The sequence below is a fragment of the Amyelois transitella genome, chromosome 16 (assembly GCF_032362555.1).
Source record: "Amyelois transitella isolate CPQ chromosome 16, ilAmyTran1.1, whole genome shotgun sequence".
In the NCBI taxonomy this organism is placed as follows: domain Eukaryota; kingdom Metazoa; phylum Arthropoda; class Insecta; order Lepidoptera; family Pyralidae; genus Amyelois; species Amyelois transitella.
Genome location: NC_083519.1, coordinates 3,257,088 through 3,271,154, shown reverse-complemented (window position 1 = coordinate 3,271,154; position 14,067 = coordinate 3,257,088). Strand labels below are relative to the sequence as shown.

At 35.9% G+C, this 14,067-nt stretch overlaps 3 protein-coding genes across 3 annotated transcripts; 2 read left to right on the top strand and 1 right to left on the bottom strand.

The window, feature by feature from the left end:
• Positions 1 to 1,300: 1,300 nt before the first annotated feature.
• Positions 1,301 to 1,983, top strand: LOC106136036 (UPF0729 protein AAEL015238). The gene has a single exon (XM_013336468.2). The coding sequence runs from the start codon at positions 1,486 to 1,488 to the stop codon at positions 1,750 to 1,752; it is 267 nt and encodes an 88-aa protein (XP_013191922.2). The 5' UTR covers positions 1,301 to 1,485; the 3' UTR covers positions 1,753 to 1,983.
• Positions 1,984 to 2,741: 758 nt separating this feature from the next.
• On the bottom strand, positions 2,742 to 9,627 carry LOC106136044 (46 kDa FK506-binding nuclear protein). Its single transcript, XM_060948391.1, has 9 exons — positions 9,412 to 9,627; positions 7,681 to 7,908; positions 7,191 to 7,363; positions 6,713 to 6,873; positions 6,133 to 6,244; positions 5,606 to 5,719; positions 5,205 to 5,372; positions 4,617 to 4,789; positions 2,742 to 3,198 (listed from the first exon to the last, which is right to left on the bottom strand). Exons 1-9 carry the CDS (start codon positions 9,419 to 9,421, stop codon positions 3,117 to 3,119), a joined length of 1,221 nt encoding a protein of 406 aa, XP_060804374.1. The 5' UTR covers positions 9,422 to 9,627; the 3' UTR covers positions 2,742 to 3,116.
• Positions 9,628 to 12,023: 2,396 nt separating this feature from the next.
• On the top strand, positions 12,024 to 13,556 carry LOC106136032 (small ribosomal subunit protein eS17). Its single transcript, XM_013336463.2, has 3 exons — positions 12,024 to 12,163; positions 12,306 to 12,457; positions 13,287 to 13,556. The coding sequence occupies exons 1-3, from the start codon at positions 12,161 to 12,163 to the stop codon at positions 13,531 to 13,533; spliced, it is 402 nt and encodes a 133-aa protein (XP_013191917.1). The 5' UTR covers positions 12,024 to 12,160; the 3' UTR covers positions 13,534 to 13,556.
• Positions 13,557 to 14,067: the final 511 nt, after the last annotated feature.

Genomic DNA, 14,067 nt, shown 5'->3' with positions numbered 1-14,067 from the left:
AACAATATTTCAAAGGACAATACATGGCTTCAATAAATCAATGCGGACTTGTTCATATAATTTTAAGTTTAACATTCTACACGACATCTGAATATTTAGACCGGTTTTTCTTGTTTTTGATTACCTTACTCAACGTTTTATATCATAATTAAGAACCAGAGTTCACATCAGCAACTGCGCGCGTGTGATGAATGTATAAGTTTGTGTCATTCGTACTTCTATAAGATTATTATTAGACAGATTAATATGTATTATACTATCTGTATAATACCTATTAATAATTGTCGGACAGTACCCCAAATCATTATCCTTCTGGCGTTAGTCCCGGTTGCGTCCTCACCTTTCTGGAGAAGAGCCCGTTGTTCTCCTCTAAACGCAATATTGGATTGGATACGTCAGGTTTTCACCTCCTGTCTGACCTCTGCAACCTTTGCAGGGGAACCTAACCCACATTGAATCAGTTTCCCTACGATGTTAACACGGCCTCACTCTAAGAGCATCCAGTTAAGAACAGCCAGTTAAGTACAGTAAGGGCATTAACTTATTCTTTTATATAAATTTCAATCAGTAGTAGTAGTACCGTGTGTTTCTCTTTACCATGGATTTCGTAAAAGGCAATTTAGAGATAGGCTTATAAATTTGGGATTCTTCTTTTAGACGATGGGCTAGCAACCTGTCACTATTTGAATCTCAATTCTACCATTAAGCCAAACAGCTGAGCGTGTCCTATTAGTCTTTTAGAGAATATTGGCTCTGTCTTCCCCGCAAGAGATATATATGTGATTATAAGTGTGTATGTGTGTGAATAAGTATAAAATTATTGATTTCAATACGAATATTACTTCAAATTGTATATTAGGATATGTACATACCGTAAAGATTATGTCAATACTATGTCAAAAATGCATTGCACATGCATTTAAGAGGCCATTACATACGTCAAATTATTTTCAAATAATCTTTTCATTCAACACTTTTTAAAAGTTCATTTTTCATTAATCAACAAATTCATTCACCCGTGGCCAAAACATTTTCCAACACACCGTACATGACGTAATTGGGTTCGGTGCCCAGCGCAGCCAAATGTTTGCTCGTACTACGTTCCTAATTGCTATTACAGGTATTGTGTTCCCATTAGAGACAAAGCTGTGAAGAACGGTCACTGTAGGTGGCCCATGATACGTCATGAAATTGGGGGGAATCTCTTGGAATATTGATAAAAGACACCATTGCTTTTCGATCTTGGCTTGTACAGTGTAGGTACGAAACAAATTGCTATCACTCATTTGACATTGACACATACACATGTCATGTCACAAATATGAATTGATAAATAAAAATTAGTCATTAAAGAAAAGTAAAAAAAATATTTATAAAATCTTATTCATGATCCATTAATTACTATATCTTTCTCACACTGATAATAACAAGATAAATAGCCAATTGTAAAATCGTGTTCGTGATTTAATCAAAAAAGAAATTATAATGGTTTGCGTGCCATGTTTCATCATTCCCGTTCTACTGTTCTTGTGGCACAAGTTTATTCAACCCTACGTGTTACGGTTTTGGAATCCCTGGGCCGTAAAGGACGCTGATGGAAACGTCAAGACAGAGTTTCCATTTAAATGTGAGGGAGGCGTGTGCGCTTTTGCGCCCAAAAGTAAAAAAGACAAAGAGACAATTGAACAAGAGGGGCAACATGAATCTCTGGATGAAACACAACCTGTTGAAAGTAGACTAAAGGCTGACTGAGAAGTTTATCAAGTTGACGACATGCTGGATATATGTAAATGTAAGCGAGCCAAAGCATTTCCAGAAACATACCTAGTTATTGCACTAAGACTAAGAAGCAGTTGCGTCTTTCACCAACTTTAATCACTAAATTTTAATAAGTGTGATAGCTAATAGCTTAATGAAGCTACCTTAATTGTTTCAATGATGTGTTTAAATTGTTAAAAAATTAAATATTTATTACATATTCAAGGAATATTTTCTTTAAAACTGTGTTGTTCTGCCGCACTTTACAATAAAACCACTCTATATCTTTCCTATGAAAGTCGTAAAGGGCGACTTAGGGATAGGCCTTAATAATTTGGGATTCCTCTTGTAGACAATGGGTTAACAACCTGTCAGTATTTAAATCTTAATTCCATCTTAAAGCCATACAGCTAAATGTGGTCTTTCAGTCTTTTCAAGACAGTTGTCTACCCTGCAAAGGATATAAACATGACTATACATATGTAAACTGTGTTCAACCACAGATTTAAAACCTGTCATTATTTTAGATCAAATTTTTTTTGCTTTCTTTACATGACAATTACCTATTTATTATGTAAATTAAATTTTATGGACAACTAGCCCTTGCTTACATGAAAATATCCTATGACTTTCTCCATACTTCTAACTATATGTATGTAAAATGACATGGTGATTGATTCAGTAGTTTTTAACATCCATTTTATTATAGTTGGATGAATAACTAAGCACACATATTAATCCTTTACAGGATTTCAATGTTTATAGGGGAGAAAATTTAGATTCAGAAAGTTAATAAGGCTTTCCCGTGACTTACAATGCATTAATAACAAAAATGTTGTTATTGAGTTATGTTACAAAACCCATTTGATCAGATATGTATTCACTTCATGGCTATAGAACTGGGAGTTTTGGTTAAAAAAGGTTATAAATGTTGGGGAATGCTATAGGTACACCATACGGAAGGATGTAAAAAAAACAAGTGCTTGATATTCATACACATGTATTCCTGTTCTGAAAGATGATACAATGACATAAACCTTACATACATATGATTATTTTTCAGAAGTCACAAAATTTATCTTATATTATTAAAAATGTCCAGTTTAATCCTTACATTAAATTTAATCTTACACTGAACTTATATAATATTAGCTTATATGAAATATTTGCAATAGATTCAACAAATACTATAAAACTGGGGATGGACAACAAAAATAATTAACTTGTAAAATACATTGCAGATATTTCATAGTGTATGCTTAAAATTACGACGTAGCGTCCTCATCAAATGGCATCCTTTCAACAAAATAACCAAAAACAACATGTCCATGACACTCCTATGAATAACTTTAAACATTTCATTTCACATTCTTCAATTCTACATCAAACACTAAGGTAGCATTAGGCGGAATTACTGGGGGTGAACCTTTAGCACCATACCTGAAAAAAAGAATGAAAACGTTGAAAGAGATCATTAAATAACATAAAACTTATAAATAGGATGTATCATATGTCATTGACAGGTGGTACAAAATCAATAAAAATATTGAGGTCATGCCAATCAGCTATATATCAACTGAATAAATTGTGGCTATATTAGTTGTAGCCGCTTGCTGAAGCAGCATTGAGTGGAGCTCATGGTTTAATTAAAGAGCAGATGGCCAGAAAGATACAAGAATGGCTACAAGGGCAAAAGGAAAACCTTGACTCATGTTAATTAAAAAGACTTGACAACTTACAGCAGATAGATAACTTTGTATGTTTATTTCGTGCAATTCGTGTAGATTGTTTAGCAGCAAATAAAGTACTTAATTACATAAGCTTTCATATAGGGGCATGGCAGTGCCCCCGCCAGTCGAGCGCAAAGCAAACTATCTGAGAACCTCTGGATAAGACCAGAACGCACAAATTTTCGTCATCCAGTAAGCTACAATCACATACTTTAAATCCAAAATTTCAAGTCTGTGTTCCGAAGTGAGGCGAAATCAAATTTTCGCATTTATGACACTAATGATCATAATAGTTCAAACTTGTACTTCCTATAAACTCAGAGAGTTGAAATTTGGTACAGAGTTAGGGTTTAATGGCCACAAATAAAAGCTAGGATAATCGAAGATCTGGAGTGGGTAGGTAGGGTACCAGGTGGTTACCTTGATTAGAAAACACAAGAGCCCAACCAAACTATTAGAGATATCGACGCACTGCCTTTACAAAAAAAATCTACTTGGTGGGCGCCTCATTTGATGTCAAAAAACGAAAGTCTGAATCCGATGAAGAACCCTCAGCTGGTCTCGGCTGTATTACAGATATGGTAATGCTGCCTTCTACAATCATAAAAAACTCCCAACACCGTCATTGCAAAAATCTGGCATAGTAGTAGAACACATCTTATTAAAATATTTTATTATGTCCCACTGCTTTGCGAATATGCCTTCTGCTTTACACAAATAATAATATTAAAGGAAGCCGCATTACAGTCATTTACGACCTTTTACTGCGCTTCAAAAAGTTTGTTAGGAATTAGGAGGAATTATTTGCTATTCATTATTTTTGCTTATAATTTCGTAGAGGTTTGCTAAAGTTAATTAGGTTATTATAAACAATTCAAAGATTGAATACGTTAGGAATTTTATGATTAGTGACAGATTACTGATTATTAAATAATTATTAGATTTAAAAGAATTTTTCTTTTAATTGTTAGTTATGTAGTACTCCTAGCCCTATTCAAGATATATTGATTTTTCTGCACAATCTATTTTCCAGTCAGCACAACCTTCTCTAATAACCATGTCCTACCAGTAACCTGTCTCATATCATGTAATAAGTAATTAGCTGAGAAAATAATCAAGGCGACTTACGCCATAGCGGGCGGGCAGATGATCCTCCTCTTGCCTCCGACCTTCATGCCAGCGATGCCCACGTCCCAGCCGGAGATCACGTCCTTGGCGCCCAGCCGAAACTTGAAGCCCGGCCCCTTCAGGCAGTTGTCGAACATCTTGTTGTTTTGCTTCAGGCGACCTTCGTAGTATACCTGTGGGGACGAAATTGGTATGTTAACAAGAGCTTGCCTTGTGTATTACTTATTGGCTTCAAGAAATCTACTATCAAGCTATACAGCTGATTATGGTCTTTCAGTGTCTTTGAGACTGTTTGCTCTGTCTAGCCGCCAGGGGATATAGATGTAACTATATTTTTGCATGTACGATTAAAAAAAAACATGCTTAGTGAAATAATATAAAACTGTAATTCCAAAGCATAGTTAATGGTCTGATGTATTCAAATGATTTTGTCATTCACCCCTCCCATTTACCACCATTCAAGGGCTTCTTAACATTTGCATTACTTCAAACATGACACAGTGTTTAATTATTGTTACCCTCACACTCTGTACTTCTTTAGTTTGCAATAAATCTCTGCAGATTATAAAAAAGTGAAAAAATAATTACCGTGACGAATTTCCCGGGTTTTGCTGCAGGTCCAGACCCAACCTTCGTATCTTCAATGGAGACTCCGCCACTAAGAGACTTTTTCTCTTTCTTCTCCGCGGCGCCGTCTTCCTTCTTGGTTTCGGCCTTTTTCTTATCTGCCTTTTGTTGACCATCTGCCTTCTCCTTCTGTCAATATCATAAAGTAAATTAATAAAACCAACCAGTAATCATACAATTTATTGAGCTACATATAACCCATAAAACTGCGAACATTCAAAAGTAAAATAAATGGGTATCTCTTGTATATATAGGCATGTAATGTAACATCTTCATCGTCACTTACCATCAGGTGAGATGGAAGACAAATGCCTAATCCAACATTTTATAAATAGTCTGCATCCTATGCTGAAAAAACAAACCTTGGACTTGTCGACACCATTCACTTGGGGCTGGGTTTTTGCTTGGTCACGGAGCTTCTTCTTCAGCCTTTTCTTCTGAGACTTGGTCAGCTTAGACATGTCTATCTTCTCTTCCTATAATAAAAATACCGTCGAATTGAGAACCTGCTTTTTTGAAGTTAAAAACAACTTAGGTAACTTATAAAACAATTTAATTTTAAAGAAATTTTGTTACATACATACAAATAGTCACGACTAAATCCGTGGCGGGGTAGCCAGAGCCGACAGTCTTCTAGCTGTATGTGGCCTGTCGGTCTTTTCAAGACAGTCGGCTCTGCCTACTCCGTAAGGTATAAAGATGCATGTTTATCCTATTGGGTAAATAAGCAAAGGCTTTTGGTATTACAGATAAAGGGATATTTGAAAGGAAAGTGGGATGTGGAAGGCCATCAGTCTTTTTTTTTCCGTAAACTTTAAATCATAGTTTCTTAATTTGGATCATATAAGCAATAAACAATAGCTGAAAATGTTGTATGAAAATAATATACCTTGCTGGTATCTAATGTGGTGTCAGCGTTAGATGTTTCCATTTCATCATCATCATCTTCCTCTTCTTCCGCCTCTTCATCGGCTTCCTCATCATCAGAGTCTTCCTCATCACTGTCAAAGAACGTATCAAATTTAGTTTACTAATTCAATACTACAAAAAGTATGCAAACTGCAAAGTAATGTCTGATTATCTGTCTGTCTCAGCAACAGAATCAAGCCTCATAATAAAAGTGTAATTTAAATCCTTAAAAAAAGTAATGTTAAAGGCAAAGCAAGTAAATGTTAAGGCAAGGCAAGTAAGGGAATAGACAAATTCATCTAGGGTAGGTCAGATGGAAGTTGCTTCATGTAAAAACCTGACTCACCCAATACATGCTCATGCACCCCAGCCTCTTCTCAAGTGGTGAGGAAGTGGAGAAGATGTCTTCTTTACATACTATAAATTTGAAAGCCTGTCTGTTAAACTTTCTAACAAAATAACCCACTGAATTAAATAAAAAAAATTATAAATTTTAAAACTAAAGAATTAGAGTTCTCCAAATTGTATGGTCCAAATGGTCTAACAAGGTCTTTCTTTACCTATCATCTGCTTCGCCAGACGTGTTGACTTTGAACGACTCGTCATTCTCATCAGTGTCAATGTCCTCGCCGTCAAGGAACTTCTTGAGATGATCATCATCGTCGTCATCGTCATCAGAACTGTCGTCGGCAGCTGGCTTCTTGTTGGACTTCTTGTCTTGCTAAAATATTGTAATATTATTTTATTTTTAAAACTGTTTTCATAGGGCTAATTGAATAGGCTAATAATTAAGGAACAGCTAATAAACTTAGGATTCTTCTTTTAGGTGATGGGCTAGCAACCTGTCACAGTTTCAACCTCAATTCCATTATAAACCCATACAGCTGAACATGGCCTTTCAGACTTTACAGGGTTGCTGGCTCTCTATCATAAAACAAAACATCTGAATGTGACCTTTACTTTTTAGGACTGTTGGCTCTATCTACTCCACAAGAGATATAGATGTGATTATATGTCTGTAGATAAACAAAAATTTACCTTAGCTTTCTTGGCAGCAGTGGAATCGTTGCTGTTTTCCAGTTTCCTCTTGTTCTTGGCAGGCACGAGGGCGGGGACCTCCTCCTCTTCATCTTCTTCCTCCTCCTCCTCCTCAGATAACTCCTCCTCAAACTCGGGGTCCAAGTAGCCCGTTAAGTGCACATTGCATTTACCTGAAATACACACATAAAAGTCTTTAACCCTTATGGGAAAAAGAGCTAACCCTTGAAAAGACTGGAAGCTGTATGGCTTTAATATTGGAATTAATGTGACCATTTGAGAAGTCAGGGTACCTTCTGAAAAATTTCTTTTGCATATTGCATCAGTTTAAAAAGTTTGCATTGCACAAGGACATGACTTTTCATAAATTTTAATCATTCTTTGATGTTATAGAGACATCATTTTTATACTTCCATATTACAGTATAATGTCATGTTGACTATAATGTCACATTGTTACAAGATAATTTCAGAAGTTCTTAATCACTTACCATTTGTAAGGAAAGAAACTGCATCCCCAGCTTTGAAGTACAAGTCCAATGGAACTTGAATGGTTTTGTTTTTCTGTAGTGTGCACACGAGGAAATTCTTGCCGTCTACAACGACCATCACTTGACACGGGTCATTGTCCCCTGTAGAGATGTCCATGGCGGCCTGTGATATGTGGAATGGCTTCTCCACTATTTGCGTGTACCGCTTGTTAGGCTCCATTATGAGTCCTTGACAAAATAAATAAGTACATTAGCTATTTTCTCAATCTGTTTAAAAGATAAAAGATCAATTGTATGGGGTATTTGATGCAGTTTTCATATAAATTCAAATGATTAACTGGTGCAATCATATTGCAAAAATAAAAAATCAGGACGGTGAGAGTTGAACTCACACACAAGTGGTTCTGTATCATCATCACATTTCTTACTCAAAGCCTCCCTTAATAATAAGTTCTTTATCTATATATATTACTTTAGTATCTTTTTGGGAGATCTTGGTCATGTTCCCCCACAGTAACCAGCGGACTTGGGGTGTCTTCTTCTAAAGTTGATTACTTAAGAGTTATTTTGTTATGTTTGGTGATGTATATGTATTATGTTGGTGTGATATATGTTGAGGGAGCAGCAAGATAAATAGTCCAAAATTGTAACAGAATAGTATCCCAGGGATGATTAAAGGATCCAAGGCTGACAGAAAACAATGTGGGAAGATGTGCTCAAATAAACTGCTGGTCATCATTGGACATTGGATCAGGGTGGCAAGGAACAGGGAAGTTTGGAAACAAAGCTGTCATGCAATGAAAATGGATTGTGTTACAAACCATACCTTTGTAAAACAGCAATAAAGGCTATTTTTATCTTATTTTACATACATACATACATACATATCATCACGTCTATATCCCTTACGGGGTAGACAGAGCCAACAGTCTTGAAAAGACTGAAAGGCCACGTTCAGCTATTTGGCTTAATGATAGAATTGAGATTCAAATAGTGACAGGTTGCTAGCCTGTCGCCTAAAAAAGAATCCCTTGTTTGTAAGCCTATCCCTTAGTCGCCTTTTACGACATCCATGGGAAAGAGATGGAGTGGTCCTATTCTTTTTTTTTATTGGTGCCGGGAACCACACGGCACCTATCTTATTTTATTTTTATTTTATATATTTAATAGGTGGACATAATGACTTATTTATTTATTTATTCATTAATTTATTAAGAAATTGTGTTATAAAGTTACATATAATAAATAATATGTTAATAAATTATTTATTTTGAAGTAATATACAAGATAATTCTGTAAAAAATTTAAGATCTTCTATCTGTGAGATACAGCCTGATGACAGACAGCAGAAGCTTAGTACATAGTAGCTTTTACCTTTTAGGTACAGAACCCCAAAAATCACCTTGTGTAAAATGGACATACATCCACTGCCACAATATATATTTTAGGTGCCTATCAATTTTATGTATAAATGTTTAAATAATCATCGTACATTTATCAAAAATTGAATAATCAATGCTTTTGAACAAAGTGAGGACAGATGTCTCATTTGACCATTACTTATTATAAAAACCTTGGTATCGTCAAGTACGTCGTTACTTGTAACAATGTAGGGAGATCTTTATTGAAAGTATAAGCATTTATTAAATCTAAATAGAATCTAAATAGAGTAAAAATTAAAATGTGGTGGTGAGAGACACGTGGTGGTGGTTTACCGGCTGCGGCACTTACCCCAAAACATCTTGAATAGTTTAAGTACTAGTTATTATGTATTAACGAAAGAAAGGTCGGCTTATTCGTAGATGTCCACGCACTTTAAAATACTTATTCTCATAGATATCACAACAATTTAAGTTACAAAGCGGCAAAACCTCTGAAACTACCACTGACGACCTCGACCACGAGAAAAACGAACGAAACGAAAATGAGGCGGGCGGGTGACGGACGAAACGCTGTTGCCAACTGTATCTATTAAAAACTTACAATTGGACTTAAAAAGCGCCAGTTTGCGAAGATTATGTATTTTGGGGTATATGCTGCAGCCAGTAAACCACCACCATGTTTGACTCAACACAAGATTTTTCGCATTCTTAGAGCATACCTACAAAAGACTGACAGCAACGTGATAGATAAGCACGCCTTCGGGTCGATAAGAGGTTTCCCGTTCCCTTTTTGCAGCGTGACCTTTGGCGTATCTGCCTCTCCTACGCAACCCGGTAAATCTGACCCCAATGAGCAAGGTTTCCCGAATCCGCAATGTTCTTAAAATAGATAGCTTTGCCTCCTCCTCGGGTGTTCTGTACCTACTTCTATGCTCTCGCATCCGTTTCTCCACAGTTTCCTCTATGTGTCTGTCTTCCATCGTACGGAGGGACTGCCATGTCTTCCCTAATTTGTTATTTTCCACGTACAGCCAGTTTGAGCGCGGGTATCCATTATTTATATCATTCTTGAATTGCCAAGTTTAACCGCCGCCAGGGTCTGTTTCAGGTCGCTCCTACACATAGCCAACTATATGTCCTGCCCGGTGTATGTACTACAAGTTATTGCGGAACGAAAAGGCACACAGTGTTGCTGACTGCCCAGAGCAGCCCCGAAGCCAACGACTCTCTTATAAAGCTTAACGGATCATCGACTAGAATGTCAGTGAACTCTCCAAGACTAGATGCAGCCTTCTGAAATCAGTGGTAAGTTGACATCGTTCTGATCTCAGATCAGAATCAGTTCCCCAACTACTATGTCTATCGGCGTGATGAAATTTTAATAACAGGCATTTGCCTATCGTGAGCTTCCCTTTTAGTTAAAAGAAATTAAGTGCCGATACCACATGTGCAGCTTCAACCGTTCTACGCACTGGGCGTTGAGATTTGTATGATGTATGATGGCTCTCCGATCCGGGAATTTGCGATTTTAATTTCAAGCGCACCGCCTGGATCTCAACGCGTATATATCCCTATAGACGCCGCCTCTTTGACGACGCTAAAAGGAGAAGGGTACGAGGTAAGAGGTGCTAAGGTTCCAACCCCGGCTACGCCGCTTACTTGCTGAATGTAATCGACCTGACGCTCCTAAGAGGCTTACTAGCTACCACTAAGATCACTACAGATATGTTGGAGTACAACATGGAGTCTCACTACCATCCTGTACTCGTCATAGGGACATTCCAAATTCAAAATATTTATTGCATAACTGTGTAGACATGTGGATAGAAATATTAATTTAACTGTATCAACAGTTTGCCCTTTCAGACATGCAATATTTTTTCATCTTTTTTTAATCTTATGAAAATATAAATATTAGATTACTAAGTTTTACTTCAAATTTAAACGCTGTTATAGCCAATAAAGCGCTAGATTAGTGCTGCTAGCTGTATGTTGGTGACATCGGTGAATTGCCAGAGGCTATAGACAATAATTATTAAATTTGACAGTTGATTACTGAAGATGTCATTATTAGTAAAAAAGGCCTATCCGACCCTACTCACGTGCAATTTGTTGCTGTGGCCTGTCGCCGTGGGACCCAATTGTTATAACTATGTTGCAAACGAATTTCAGGTAGCAGCCATCCATATACCGCTCCCTATACATTTTTAGGCCCATTGTTGTAAAATTACAACAATGGGCCTAAAAATTATTAATAATAATGTAAATTAATAATAATATTAATCTACATGGATGTAATAATATTAATAGTACATGGATGAAGCGAAGGAAGTATGCAGAGATCGTGGCAAGTGGAAAGAGGTAGTCTCTGCCTACCTCTCCGGGAAAGAGGCGTGATTTTATGTATGTATGTATGTTGTACATGTATTATGTATATATATATATTTATGAATGTCATAAATATAAACTAAAATAATGTTTTAAAAGGTTTTCTGGCTTAAATTTAATGGAATTTCATGCATATTGTATTAATAACAAAAAAAATTATCTTAAAAATGCCACTCCATGTTCCTTTAACTTTCTGGACGTGTGATTTTTACAATTTTGCATTGAACACGCAGTGTTGCATGTTTACATTTGGAACGGACGAATGCTACTGAATGAAAAGGCAACCCAAAAGGTCGAGTGAGCGTTCATTTGGTGAGGATATTTTTCTGTGGTGGTGTTGTGTATCTAGTTTTTTTTATACTTGATCGAAGAATATAGTACAGAGAAGGACATAGAGGGCCTTTTAGTATTCCGGGCAAACGGAGCCACGAGTGAATGATTTTTACTAAACTAGTTTATTAAAACCTACGACGGTCGCTGTATACTAACAATCATAAAAACTTGTCTATATAAGAAGCAACTGGGTCCCTCGTTGCGGCAATGAATTGCAGAGACAATTTGCAAAGTGAGTAGGAACAATTTGTGTGGAACGTCAGTACAGGAATATCAAATTTAAAATTGTCTATGGCTACTTTTGACATAATTGTTTTCGCTTCTTTCTTTCTAGTTTCTTTTTGCTATCTGTCAGAAGACGAGAGCAAGTCACAATCATGGTAATTTTTATTTGTAGATAAAATCCTTAAAAATCTGCTAAATCTTACACTGAATTAAGTGACACAAGTGCTTATATTGTTTTTGTAAATATGTTTTCGTAAATTTACATGTATATTTACGTTCTAACCTTACATCTTCCAGGGCCGTGTTAGAACTAAAACCGTCAAGAAAGCGGCGAAGATTATCATAGAGAAGTATTATACTAAACTCACCCTTGATTTCGACACAAACAAGAGAATATGTGAAGAAATCGCTATCATTCCTACCAAACCTCTCCGTAACAAAATTGCAGGGTAAGTTTTTCACTCTCAGTTAAGTACCTACCTACTTCTTTATGATATGTATGTTTTGTATACATACATAATCTTATTTTACATTGTTTTGTACAAAAAATGTTCATCAGATCGACTTCAGCATAAAAAAAGTGTTTCGAATATTCTTAACATTGTTGTTAATTTATCGTGATCATATTTATATATTTTATATATAAATAAATATAAACACAAGTTTTTGTACGCCAGGTATTCAAGTAAATACCTTGTAAACATTTTTGCAGTGTATCAAAATTTCGATTTTGCTTTTAGACAATTAATCATCATCTTTGAATTTTAATGCTTTTAAAACTGGATGGCCTGCATGCAGTTTAACATGACCTTTTGAGTCTTGTGATTATCGTCTTTGTCTACACAAATACTAAACCTTCTAAGAAATGATTTGCATTTCAGGGAAAATCGTATCAAAATTCGATATTTAGGGTAGTGTCATCCAGATGAGATGCAACCTCATGTCACTTTCCACCAAAGTGATTTAATTTTGTTAATTTAGCCCACATGATGGATGTCTAGCAAACATGCTTTTTCTGAGGTTTCTGTACTAGAAAAAAATGTATAAAATTTTTCTATATCACATTGAACACATAATTCAGATGTCCTAAATGTTTCAAGTAAAATTATGAAGCATTTGGAATTTACGAAATTCTATTGTGTCGCTAGATTAGTTAGGGAATAAATTAGAATGTCTAAATTTATGTAAGATAGAAGAGTGGAAAGTATTTTTATTCTACACAGTAAGCTTCTCAACTAAGTTAAGATATTAATAAAGTTCTTCCACTCTCCTCTTCAGGTTCGCCACCCACTTGATGAGACGTCTCCGTCACTCCCAAGTCCGTGGAATCTCTATCAAGCTGCAGGAGGAGGAGAGGGAGCGACGTGACAACTACGTTCCTGAAGTTTCCGCACTGGAACATGACATCATTGAGGTTGACCCAGACACTAAGGACATGTTGAAAATGCTTGACTTTAACAACATCAATGGTCTGCAGCTGACGCAGCCAGCCACTCAGGGTGGTTATGGTGGCAGACGTAATTAAGTGTAATAAATTTATAAAATAAATTGAGTTACTTTTATTTACGCAACCTGTACACATGCAGATAAGCTTAAAGAAAATTAACCTTGCAAGTATTCTTTCACAGATAAATCATACATTAACAATTGTGAAGCTATAGAAACTTCAGAACAATAATTTCAGAAGTAAGGATAATTGGAACTTTTTAGTTAGGTAATGAACAATAAAAGCCTACAGTGTGTTCTAAAAAATGTGCAGAGTGCAAACAATAGCGGAGATGAATAAAGAAAAATAATGGATTCTGCGCAGGAATACCTATTTCATGCAACTACCACTTATTTTATTCTCCAATAGATGGCATTAGTCACCAACTTTTTACTTTATTTCGGGAAGTATCTTGTTTTGAACGTAATTCCATTATTTCTATAAGTAGACATCGAAATAAAAAAACATCTATTGCACAGACATAAATACACAGATGTAATGTAATAATTCAAGCGGGCGTATGAAATGGTTTTTTAAGTTTAGTGGTTAACGAAATGTTTTTCCTACATTACC